Source organism: Aethalodelphis obliquidens, unplaced genomic scaffold (assembly GCF_003676395.1).
Source record: "Aethalodelphis obliquidens isolate GAN/ISIS:26980383/991018 unplaced genomic scaffold, ASM367639v1 scaffold102, whole genome shotgun sequence".
In the NCBI taxonomy this organism is placed as follows: Eukaryota; Metazoa; Chordata; class Mammalia; order Artiodactyla; family Delphinidae; genus Aethalodelphis; species Aethalodelphis obliquidens.
In genome coordinates, this window is record NW_020838046.1 from 867,743 (window position 1) to 879,380 (window position 11,638).

At 59.8% G+C, this 11,638-nt stretch overlaps 1 protein-coding gene and 1 long non-coding RNA gene across 5 annotated transcripts; one reads left to right on the top strand and one right to left on the bottom strand.

Moving 5' to 3' along the window:
- Positions 1-463: 463 nt before the first annotated feature.
- LOC113614672 (uncharacterized) lies at positions 464-1,256 on the bottom strand. Its single transcript, XR_003430701.1, has 2 exons — positions 1,085-1,256; positions 464-971 (listed from the first exon to the last, which is right to left on the bottom strand). It is a non-coding gene; the product is annotated as an uncharacterized LOC113614672 (long non-coding RNA).
- A 180-nt stretch (positions 1,257-1,436) lies between these two features.
- On the top strand, positions 1,437-11,401 carry MGAT4B (alpha-1,3-mannosyl-glycoprotein 4-beta-N-acetylglucosaminyltransferase B). Of its 4 annotated transcripts, none has more exons than XM_027096348.1 (15): positions 1,437-1,669; positions 6,800-6,985; positions 7,071-7,211; positions 7,292-7,425; positions 7,830-7,876; positions 8,200-8,313; positions 8,544-8,619; positions 8,748-8,862; positions 9,228-9,358; positions 9,534-9,641; positions 9,762-9,955; positions 10,376-10,454; positions 10,537-10,624; positions 10,704-10,816; positions 10,922-11,401. In XM_027096348.1, exons 1-15 carry the CDS (start codon positions 1,573-1,575, stop codon positions 10,943-10,945), a joined length of 1,647 nt encoding a protein of 548 aa, XP_026952149.1. In that variant the 5' UTR covers positions 1,437-1,572; the 3' UTR covers positions 10,946-11,401. The 4 variants fall into 4 exon arrangements, 3 of the variants coding, with proteins under 3 accessions (XP_026952149.1, XP_026952150.1, XP_026952151.1); XM_027096349.1 differs by having other exon boundaries at positions 1,548-1,669; positions 7,373-7,425; XM_027096350.1 differs by lacking the exon at positions 8,200-8,313 and having other exon boundaries at positions 1,548-1,669.
- Positions 11,402-11,638: the final 237 nt, after the last annotated feature.

Here is an 11,638-nt window from a genome sequence, read left to right on the forward strand (position 1 = left end):
GACCAAGGTCTGCATGGTGTGAGGCGAGCCTCTCCCACCTCTGCTTGTCACCCATTGACGGCCAGAGGGAGCATGGTCTCACGTGCTGAGAGGAGTGATACTGTAGCTGCCCAATGTCCACTCTCTCCAAAGGATAAGACAGAGGAGTAGGAAAAGACAGAGAAAGAAGTAGAGAGATATAAGCAGAGGGAAAGGGACAAACGGGAGGGGGAAAGCATTGCATGAATGAGGGTACTGAGGCCCCTAGGGGCCAGAAAGGCAGACTTACCAAATGTGGTGACGAGGTGAGGTTCAGGTAATCTCTTGTCACCCACGGGGAAGCTGCTTTCAGTGGTCCCAGAAGTGACCAGATCCTCTCCCGTGAAGAGGGAGAGGTCCCATGTTGGGTGCCAGAAATCTGTTACTGGTCAGGGTTCTTGGCCTTCCTTAATCAATGGAAATTGGTAAGAGGCCAGACAAGAAATTTGGGCAAGGCTTTACTGGGGGCCCTGCTGCAGCAGGGGGCAGTGAAAACAAGTAACAGGTTCCCTTGCTCGCTCCCGGGTGGGGCTCGCTGGTCCCTTACATGGGGTGAGGTTAGGGGTGTGTCCGGGGGTTGGGCAGGAGGGGTGGCTTAGGTGGTCTGCCCACCCCTTTGATGGTGCACAGGGGGCATGTGCGGTACCCTGTTTTTGCTCCCGGTACCCTGTTTTTGCTCCCGGCTCTTCAGAAGTGGCAGTCAGGTTTTTGGTCTTTTTCTATCTTGCTGTTCATAATTTGCCCCAACTGCCCATGCACACAGTACTTTTTAGTCCCTTGTAGTTTCTTCGTATTTTGTTGCTGGAGATGTTTGTTCAGGAGCAAGCACTGCAGCAAAGGGTTCCAGGTCCCAGGTCCCAGGTCCCAGCTTGTCTCACCTTTATTTGCCTAGACTTCTCAGACCTGGCGAAGGGACCTGAGGAGCCTCAAGTTAATGTGATTGAAGTCCAGATCTGGGTTTCGAGAGTTCACAACGAAAATGTTACTGAGAAGGGGCTGGGGGACCCCCTCACATGGCCTCCACCACAGAAGACGCGAACTCGCGAAGGCCCCAGCTTTGACCTACCTGAGGCCGGTGCCCAGGGCCGTGAAGTCCGGGACGCATGAGCCCACGTGGGGGCCGCTGTCCGGAGACAGGAGGGCAGGATCCCGGGCGTTGGTCCCCCACCCCGCCCCCTCGTGGTGCTGGTGGCAGCAGCGGATGATGCGGCCCCTTTAAATCCCGGCCGCCCCGCCCTTCGCAGCCGACTCCGCGGCGGCCCGGGATCCAGGCCGGGCCGCGGCTCTCACCGCCCAGCCTAGCCCAGCCTGGCCCGGCCCAAGCGCCGAGACTAGGAGGGCCACTCCCCGCGCCCCAGAGGAGCCGTCAGCGCGGTGCCCGACCCAGTTCCCAACCCGGCAGGCCCGCCCGCATCCCTGCCCGGCCCCGGGCTCCCAGCCCCTCCCCGCCCCGGGGCCGGGGCCCCTGCAGCCTCCAGGTCCCCGCGCCCCGGCCCCCGCCCCCCCGGGCCATGCGGCCTCGGCCCCGCCGGCGCCCACCGCGCACCTGAGGAGATGAGGCTCCGCAATGGCGCCTTCCTGACGCTGCTGCTCTTCTGCCTGTGCGCCTTCCTCTCGCTCTCCTGGTACGCGGCGCTCAGCGGCCAGAAAGGTGAGCCCCTCCCCCGCCGTCGCCCGTCTCGCGCCCCCTCCCACACCTGGGCGCCGGCGGCCGGAGCGGGGTCCGGGCAGCTGCCGCGGAAAGCGGCCGGAAGCCGACGCGGGCGCCCCTTCCCCGCCCGGGCGGTGCGAGAGGACGCCCCTCCCATCCTCGCTCCCACTTGTTTGCTGCTGGAATAACGAAATTCTCCTCTGGCCTGGGCTGGGCCGCGCCGGTGAGCGGGAGTCGGGTGCCCCGTGCGCGCTCAGGACCGGCCTTCGTGAGTACAGTTCTGCCCGTGTTAGGGCGGGTTGCTCCCTCGGGTGAGCTGGGGACCTCAGAGTTCTCAGAGAGGGACAGGGACACAAGGTCACAGAGGTGGCTGTGCCAGAGGGTCCCCAGGGTACCGCTCCAGGCACCTGGGTACACCGATCCTGAGACACGAGTGAGGAGGCAGCCAGACATCCAAGCAGTACCATCACTTCACACCACCTCTCCACCCCAGCCCACTGTGGGTGCGGCTCCCTGGGGCCTCCACAGCCCTCCTCCAGGACATCTGGCCCCAGGACTCCTCCACAGGGATGTGGGTGCTGCGGAATGCTTCCTGTGGCTACTGGCCCGGGGGGATGCATGGAGGGCCTCATGAGCGCCCCACCCAGTCCTGGCTACCGGTTAACTTATTTTGTGTGGTCTCACCTGAAGTTTGGTTAAGCTGGCCAGTCCACCGTCATGGCCCCTCTGCATCTGGCCAGCACACTTAGGACTGAGGGGGCAGGCCCCAGCACTGGCTGGAGTTGCTCTGTGTTGGTTGGGATGGCTGGGGCTGAGTGGGGCCTTGGCTGAGGGTTGAAGGCTGAGGAGGCGCTCGCAGGCCCTTGTCTACCCAGCCTTTAGCACAGGAGGCACCGGGAAAAGCTGCTTCCTTCCTGCCGTCTGGCTTTCCTGCAGGAGGCCTAAGCAGGATCAGGCTGAGGCCAACTGACCCTCTGCCTCCCTCCCACCTCCTGCTTCCCTGTTCCCCAACAGAGGCTGCGGGAGAAGCTGGAGCCTTTCTGACCCTCCAAGTCCCAGTGTCCCCGCCTGGCTCCTGCCCGCCTGGCTCCTGCCAGCCCAGCTCAGCCCAGCCCTGTTTGGGTGAAGGCCTGGGCTGCCCTAGGGGCTCCAGAGTGCCTGAGGGGAGACCCTCTAGGACTTGGTACATGGAGGGCATGGCTGGGGAGGAGTTCTCCGTAGGTGGGGTGTGTCACCTGGGGGAGGGCATTTTGGACCCTTGAGAGAGTGGCCATGTAAGCAGCCTGGCATGGAGGCCAAGGTGGGGCCATATTTGATGGGCTGGGGCACATTTGTTCAGCTGTGAGTGGAGCGATGACCCCTTGCACCTTGTCCTGGGCTAGGCCGCAGTTCCTGTGTGCCTCCTATGGCAGCCACTGGCCCTCAGCCAGGTGTCAGGAACTGCAGCACCAGCCTCCCACCAGGACACCTTCTCTGTGAGTCTGGCTGGCCACAGTGTCCAGGAGTGAGGGGGATACCCATGGCTCCATTTAGAGCCTACGCTCCCTAAGCGGGGCATCGAGGAGGGCCTGTGGAGCAGGAGAGCACCCCTACTCAAAGAAATGTGGGGCTCAGATGCAGGGGTCCTTGTCCCTTGGGTGTGGCAGTCCAGAAGCCTGTGTGACATGTGACAAGAGGGTCACCTGGGCCTTCCCCATCAAGGGCTGTTACTGTTTTGGGAGTCCCAGTAGGGTCTGGTCTTTGGAAGCTTGAAGAGAAGACTGAGTCTGGGCTCTTATATGAACCTTTCTCATTCTTACATTCAGATGACTGCATTAAGCCCATGGGGAAACCAGACTAAGTCTGAGGCCAGACTGGACCTTGGCTTCCAGCTTGCAGTGAGTAGGAGGCTCAGGAGAGGGCTGGCCCAGGCACCGATGCTTAGAGGAAAGGCAGAGGAAGCCATATCTGTAGGGAAGGGAAGAGGTGGGCAAGAAGCCAGAGAGGAAGGGAAAGCAGGAACAGGTGGCATCCTGGAAGCCAAGGGCCAGGAAGGACACATAGGCCTTAGCAAGACGGACCCTAGATACGGGGTTTCAGGCCCACTTTCATATCCAGCCTTGACCAAATTTATGCAGCAGCTCCACTAATGCTCAAACTGTAGCCCTCAGCCAAGCACCTGCTGAAGGTCTCCAGGGAAAACAGCAAACCCTCCAGGGGGGTGGCCTCAGCCACACAGCCCTCCCCAATGTCTGGGCTGTCCCCTCTCTTGGATTTCAGCAATGATGGATGCCTGTCTTGACCACTGGGAGGGTGGGTGCAAGTCCTGGAGAGGAGGTGAACACCTGCACCCTCTCCATGCCCCTGCCCTACTGCAGGACTTTTTTTAAAAAATATTTATTTATTTATTTGGCTGCTCCAGGTCTTAGTTGCTGCCCGCGGGATCTTCGTTGCCACCCGCGGGATCTTCGTTGCCACATGTGTGATCTTCCTTGCCATGTGCAGGATCTTTTAGTTGAGGCTTGCGAAGTCTTAGTTGCGGCATATGGGATCTAGTTCCCTGACCAGGGATTGAACCTGGGCCCCCTGCATTGGGAGCTCAGAGTCCTAGCCACTGGACCGCAAGGGAAGTCCCCTCACCGCAGGTTAACAGCAGACCTTTGCTGGGCCTGGAACCAGCCTGTGCCCCTCTGAGCCTGTTTCCCCTTCCCTAAGTACAGAGCACAAGGTCTGTGCCCCAGCCTGGCTCTTGAATCTGTTTCTTTAACAAAGAGGGAACCAAAGGGAGGACTGTGGTATCATGGGCTTCAGGTATCCTGATTACTCTGCCTTCTGGTGGAGGAAGGGGCGGGAAAGCCTCCAGTAGTGTGACCACAGCTGCCCCCAGGACTTGGGCAGAAGAAGGCTCCCAGGAAGGGAGGCCAGGGTAGGGAGCAGGCTGTGCCCAGGCCTTGGTGGTCAGGGTGATTCAGGTCAGCAGGGCCCACCGCTGCCACTGGCCTGTCCCCCTGGGGCAGGCTAAGGTTGGACAGAGCTCAGCCTACTTAAAGATCAGAGAAGGCCACGGGTTTGCGGGGGGGCGGGGGGGGACGACAGGGGCAGCAACAGCAGTCAGGGGGGATGAGGTCTCCTTCACAGAGGTCCCCACTGCAGGGAGCTGCCTTGGGTGTAGCCAGTAGCACAAGGACTGCCCCTGCAAGACTCAGCAGCTCCACAACACTGGGGTGGCATTGGGGAGGGCATCAGGGACAATAGGTGGGTGGGTAGGGACCCAGGCAGGAGGGAGGCCACCTGCCTGTGTAGGCAGTTCTGAACTCCCTCCTGCTGGGCCTCAGCACCTCCAGTCCCTCCTCCCTACTGGCAGCTGGGCAGGTGAGTGCTGGGGGTGGCCAGCTCCCTGTTCAAGGGGTCAGGTTTCCAGGGTAACCTGGCCTCAGAATCCAGAGCAGAGCCTCAAAGATCTGGTAACCTGACTCCTGACTCCCTCCCCCAGCAGGGCTGTCCCTGAGCACAGAAGCTTGAAGTGGCCTGGCCTTTGGCCCCATGGGCAGGGTGTGGGAAGGGAGATCGGGCAAGCTGCTAACTCTGGAGTGCCTCATCAAGGATCTGCTTGGCTCCCCTGCCCCTTCCCCCACAGCCTCTCCGTCCTGCGTAGGGGCTACCCCTCCCTCTTCCCCAGGACTTACCACTTCAGCCTCTGCCCCAGCTGCAGAGAGGGGGTGTCCTGAGATGACCGAACTTTGCCTTGGTCATGACCTTTGGTATACCTGATTGTGGGGAGGTGACACCATCCCAGGGCATTCTAGTGGCTGTGACCACCCCTCCTCAAGGGATCAAGGAACATAAGAGCTGCCTGAGGGTGAGAGGGGAGATCTGGAAGGCAACTAGGCCTTGAAGGCTACATGGGTTTTCATCAGGCCCAGAAGAGAAAAGGGGATTCCAGTCAGAAGAGACAGCATGTGTGAAAGCATAGACATCAGACAAGGAAGAGGAGGTGTGTGTGATGGCAAATAAAGAGGGCAAAAGCCGATTAGAAAAGGCCTTGAGAGTGCACAGCCTGGCAGGACCTGGCTGCCTCAGCGGCAGATAACGACGTTGTTGTTGATGTTATTTGTCTCATTCTTGCTCGCTGGGCCCTGCCAGACCAGTGGAGCCAGGTACTTGGCACCCTGGAGATCCCTCTCCACTGTCACGTAGCAGCCCTACCTCTGTGCTGCTTCTGGCCCATGTGCACCCCTAGTGCCTGCACATGGTGCCCAGTTGGAGGTTCTGACACAGGCCCCCCTGGGGTGGCATGGTCTAGGCCTAGGACACATCTCCAGAGAAGCAGGCCTCAGCGCACTTAGAGCTCTTGTCCCCTTTCTGCTGCTGACTTGCTGAGGGACCCCTGACTAGTTTCTCAACTTCATTTGCTCCTCTGAGCATTGGGGGCTGTAACTGCAACAGTCCCCACCCACCCACCCCCGCTGGACTGTGTGAGATTGCAAATCCAGAGCTGGTGCCTAGTGTAGAATGACAACCATGAGGACAGTGACAAATGTGTGCATTGGGCTCAGTACTACTTGCAGGATATGGGGGAGAGTCAAGGGAGGTTTTCTGTCCCCATGGGGCCTTGGGGATGGGGCTGCCTGTGATCTCTGTGAACGGGGATGGGAAGCAAAGTGCAGAGGCTGAAAGAAGGAACAGGGCAAGGTTGGCCTCAATGCCAAGGGCTCCTTGAGGAAGGTCTGGGTCCTTGTGCCCTGGGTGGGACCTTGGGTGCTCTACTTCCTGGAAGAAGGAGATGCTGCAAGGAGAAGCAAGAGGGGGCTTTGGGAGGAGAGGGGAGGGGATGGAGAGGATTCAGTCTGAGCCTTTTCAGCCTCAGCTTAGGTTTGTCTCACCTGGGGCTGGAAGTGGTCCTGTAGCCCTCCCACTTCAGATGTCTCCTCAATGCAGAAAATAAAGGGAGAGCACTGGAGAGGGCTAATTCCCCCAGTGGAGGCTTTTCTTCCCCAAGTGTGAGTGTCACTGTGACTTGAGAGTGACCCTTATGTAACCCCATGTGGCTCACATGTGGCAGGCATATGAACAGATGTGTGGGCTAACACTCAAGGAGCAGTACCTCAGCTGTATGCTGCCCCCTGGTGACAGCCTGTGTACCACCCACAGGCGATGTGGTGGACGTGTACCAGCGGGAGTTTCTGGCGCTGCGTGACCGGTTGCATGCAGCTGAGCAGGAGAGCCTCAAGCGCTCCAAGGAGCTCAACCTGGTGCTGGACGAGATCAAGAGGGCCGTGTCGGAGAGACAAGCGCTGCGAGACGGAGACAGCAATCGCACCTGGGGCCGCCTAACCGGTGAGCACAGGAGCGGGAAGTGGCAGGGGATGCGAGGCTGATGGCAGACCGCATTGTCTGACCTGTCCCTTCCTGACCCACCCAGAGGATCCACGCCTGAAGCCGTGGAACGTCTCGCACAAGCACGTGCTGCACCTACCCACTGTCTTCCACCACCTGCCACACCTGCTAGCCAAGGAAAGCAGCCTGCAGCCCGCCGTGCGCGTGGGCCAGGGCCGCACCGGAGGTAGGGGCGGGGCCCGGGAGTGGCGGGTGGTGGGACGACCCCCACGCAGTGCCCAGTACCAACCCTCCGCGTCCCTGCAGTGTCAGTGGTGATGGGCATCCCCAGCGTGCGGCGCGAGGTGCACTCGTACCTGACTGACACGCTGCACTCGCTCATCTCAGAGCTAAGCCCACAGGAGAAAGAGGACTCGGTCATCGTGGTGCTGATCGCTGAGGCAAGTGGGCTGGGGCACGGGTCGAGGGGACATTCAGAGGAGGACACACGGCACAAAATAACAAGGAGAATGAAAACAGCAACATTTCAGAGGAAAAAACTCTCAGAAGTTCAATCATCAGTTTCACTCACAAACTTAACAAGATAAAAAGTTAAAAGGAAAGACATTTTAGCGCCCCCTCGTGGAGATGCCAGTTATAGTCTGTCCCACCCCTTGGACCGAGGTATCTAAAAGGGCTTTTTCTGAGGCACCTGTGACCCCCAGGCCCAGCCTTACTTAGCCTTCGGGATGGTGGGCTCACTCCCTCCATGTGGGAGAGAAGGCTGTGTCCTTCCCTCAGCGCTTTCTTCCAGGCCATTTGGGCTGGCAGCCTGGCTCATGGAGGGCACTTGGTCTCCCCACAGACTGACCCACAGTATACCTCGCTGGTGACGGAGAATATCAAGGCCTTGTGAGTACAGACAGCCCGACAAGGCTGGTGGAGGGAGGACCCTTTGCGGGGTGTTGGGCAGACAGGTGCCGGCTGTGCCCCCCCCCCCAGCAAGATGCGCCATCCCTCTGTGGGAAAGGGTGCTTCCTCTCTTGATGAAAGGGGGTGGGCATGTAGAGATGACCCAACCCCTCTGGAGCCTCAGTGCCTCAGTAGGATGGGTGTGGTGTCAGGGGATGTCTGCCTGGTGGGCCTTAAGAAAAGGACGGGGTCTAGCTAGCTCAGCTCTGTCCCTGCTCCAGTCCCTGGAGGCTGCACACTCACTGGGCCTTCCTGCCCCCCAGGTTCCCTACAGAGATCCATTCTGGGCTCCTAGAGGTCATCTCCCCATCTCCCCACTTCTACCCTGACTTCTCCCGCCTCCGAGAGTCCTTTGGGGACCCCAAGGAGAGAGTCAGGTACTAGCACTACCCACCTCCCTGTGCCCCCAGCACCTGCCCACCTGTGCTAAGAACCTAGTCTGTGGGTGTATGAGTCCTGGGCACTTCCCTGCAGTGCCTCCATTGTTCCATTGGAGGACCCCTGCATGGGGGGGTGGGGGTCTCCTACCCACTCAGTGGCCTCTGTGGTAGCCACATTGGAGGTGGAGGGGGTCTGAGCTCTTGAGGCCCCTGCCCCTGGCCCACAGGTGGAGGACCAAACAGAACCTTGATTACTGCTTCCTCATGATGTATGCGCAGTCCAAAGGCATTTACTACGTGCAGGTGAGCACTGAGACCCTGTTCTGTCCCTTTTCCCCCTGGACCCTGGATGGGCCTGGGTGGCAAGCCCTGCCCTGCCCCTGTGCCCATCCTGAGTCCCGGCCCCCTTCTACCTACCCACCACTGTGCAGCTGGAGGATGACATCATAGCCAAGCCCAACTACCTGAGCACCATGAAGAACTTCGCCCTCCAGCAGCCCTCGGAGGACTGGATGATCCTGGAGTTCTCCCAGCTGGGCTTCATTGGTGTGCCACCCCGCCTCCCTGCCCCGCTGACCTAACCAAAATATCTCCATCCAGCCCACTTCTGCCTCTGTCATCATCTCTCAGTCCCACGCCCTGTTCCGAGCCCTAGTACCATGCAGTGTCGTGCTCTGAGCCTTTGCCTGGAGTGCCCACTGCAGCCCCACCTGGCCTGTTCCTGCCTGCCCTCTGCATCGGGATGTTTGGGCTCACCATCCCGTCTGCTTTCTTGTTACCTGCACCTGCCTGCAGCCAGCCAGAGGTTTTGCTGTGGGACCCTTCCCAGAGTCCCCCACAGGGACTAAGAGGAAGTAGGGCAGGGCAGAGCTGCCTACTCAGCACCCCTTTCCCTCCAATCCCACCCCCAGGGAAGATGTTCAAGTCACTGGACTTGAGCGTCATTGTGGAGTTCATCCTCATGTTCTACCGGGACAAGCCCATCGACTGGCTCCTAGACCATATTCTGTGGGTGAAGGTCTGCAATCCTGAGAAGGATGCGGTGAGCAGAGCCTGCACAGAGGCGGGAGGGGGCGGTGGAGCAAGCAGCCTCCAGTAGGGACTGTGTCGGTGACCATGCACCTGACAGAAGGAGACTGCGCTGCTGGCTGGAGGAGTTTCTGTCTTCAGAGGTAGAGTTGAGTTGAGCCCTAGCGTGTGTCACCCTCCCTCCACAGAAGCACTGTGACCGGCAGAAGGCCAACCTGCGGATCCGCTTTAAGCCATCCCTCTTCCAGCACGTGGGCACTCACTCCTCACTGGCGGGCAAGATCCAGAAACTGAAGGTGGGCAGTGCCACACTCAAGCCTAGTTGAGTACAGCAGAGCCTGGGCTGAGGTTGGACAAGGAGGTAGCAGGGCAAGTCCAGGGCCCACCCTAACACCATTGTCCCTCCTCCACTGTAGGACAAGGACTTTGGGAAGCAGGCACTGCGGAAGGAGCATGTGAACCCGCCAGCGGAAGTGAGCACGAGCCTCAAGACATACCAGCACTTCACCCTGGAGAAGGCCTACCTGCGCGAGGATTTCTTCTGGGCCTTCACACCCGCTGCAGGGGACTTCATCCGCTTCCGCTTCTTCCAGCCACTGCGACTGGAGCGGTCAGTGCCAGTGCCCACAGGTCCACCTTGGGGGAGGGGCAGGGTGGCTACCAGGGTAGAGGCCTACCACAAATTTCTGAACCTGCAGATTTCCCTCTGTGACCCTCCCCTGCAAATTACTTAACCTTATTAAGTATTGTTATCTGAAAAGTGGGGCTCAGAACAGTAGTCACTTTGTAAAGACTAAGTCCAGCAGTGCCCACAGGAGCTCAGTGACATTGCCCATCACCATTGTCCTTACAAGTAAGGCCCTGCTTGCCTTGCACAGTCCAACGGCTGCCCCGGGTGGTGCCCAGCCTCACCCAGTACCTCAGGGCCCACCTACTGCACTCCTAGCCCAGGCCTGGCCTTTCTCTGCTGGGTAGTGTGCCTGGGCAGTGCCCCACCCCTGCAGCAGCTCACAGGCCTGTCTGGCCACAGGTTCTTCTTCCGAAGTGGGAACATTGAGCACCCAGAGGACAAGCTCTTCAACACATCTGTGGAGGTGCTGCCCTTTGATGTGAGTGTAGTAGCAGGTGGGTGTGCACTGAGGCCTGCCCCTTCCACAGCCACTGGCTTCAGCCCCTTGATTTTGTCCCCAGAACCTCCAGTCAGACAAGGAGGCCCTGCAGGAGGGCCGTTCAGCCACTCTCCAGTACCCTCGGAGCTCTGATGGCTACCTCCAGATCGGTGAGTGAGGGGCAGTCAAGTGGAGGTGAGGGGAGAGCCAGGAGTCTTGGGACAACCTCTCATTGCTGCACTCCCCCAGGCTCTTTCTACAAGGGTGTGGCACAGGGAGAAGTGGACCCAGCCTTTGGCCCCCTGGAAGCACTACGCCTCTCCATCCAGACAGACTCGCCGGTGTGGGTCATTCTGAGTGAGGTGATATAGGGCAGGGCTGGGTACAGGGAATGGGGAGCTGTACCAAATAGCTAGACCAGGGCTGCTCTCTGAGACCCCAGCTGACACTGAGCCCTGCTCTTCCAGATCTTCCTGAAAAAGGCTGACTAAGCCAAGGGCTTCTGAGGGTGCGTTTTGGCTGGCCCTGAAGCCCACGAGACCTGGGATGTCGTCGCCGCTGCCCCCGGAGGGCCAGGCGCGGCCACCCCAGTCTGAGGGGTTCTGCCTGGCACCCCACTCCATTGGCCTGGGGTGGCCGCTGGCCCGGAGGCCCCAGGAACTGGTGCTGCCCCGCCCGCCGGCCGCGGGGAAGAGGCAGGAGGCCCCCACACTGTGCCTGAGGCCGGTCCGCGCCGCCCGGAACCGTTCGCATCCTGGCCCCCTTGAGCCAGACCTTTATAGAAGAGCCTTTACCTGGGCGCCCACTGTCTCCGCGCGAACACTGGAATGCATATACTACTTTATGTGCTGTGTTTTTTATTCTTGGATACATTTGATTTTTTTCACGTTAAGTCCACATATACTTCTATAAGAGCGCTCCTTGTAATAAAGGGTTAATGAAGTGTGTGCCTGCTCCGAGCTCACAGCCTGGCGCCTAGCCGCCCAGCGATACCAGCCGGCGACCCCGCCCTCCGCGCAGTTCCGCAGGACCTCGCTCGCATTCTCTGGGAGGGTCCCGGCAGCCCGGTGGTAACTCGCTGATGGAGCTGGTGCGGAATCTGGGTCCACGCCCCCAAACCGCCCCCACTTCCGTGATAACCCTCCTCGGAGCGCGCCCCCTAGCGCCCATCATACCTCCCCAAG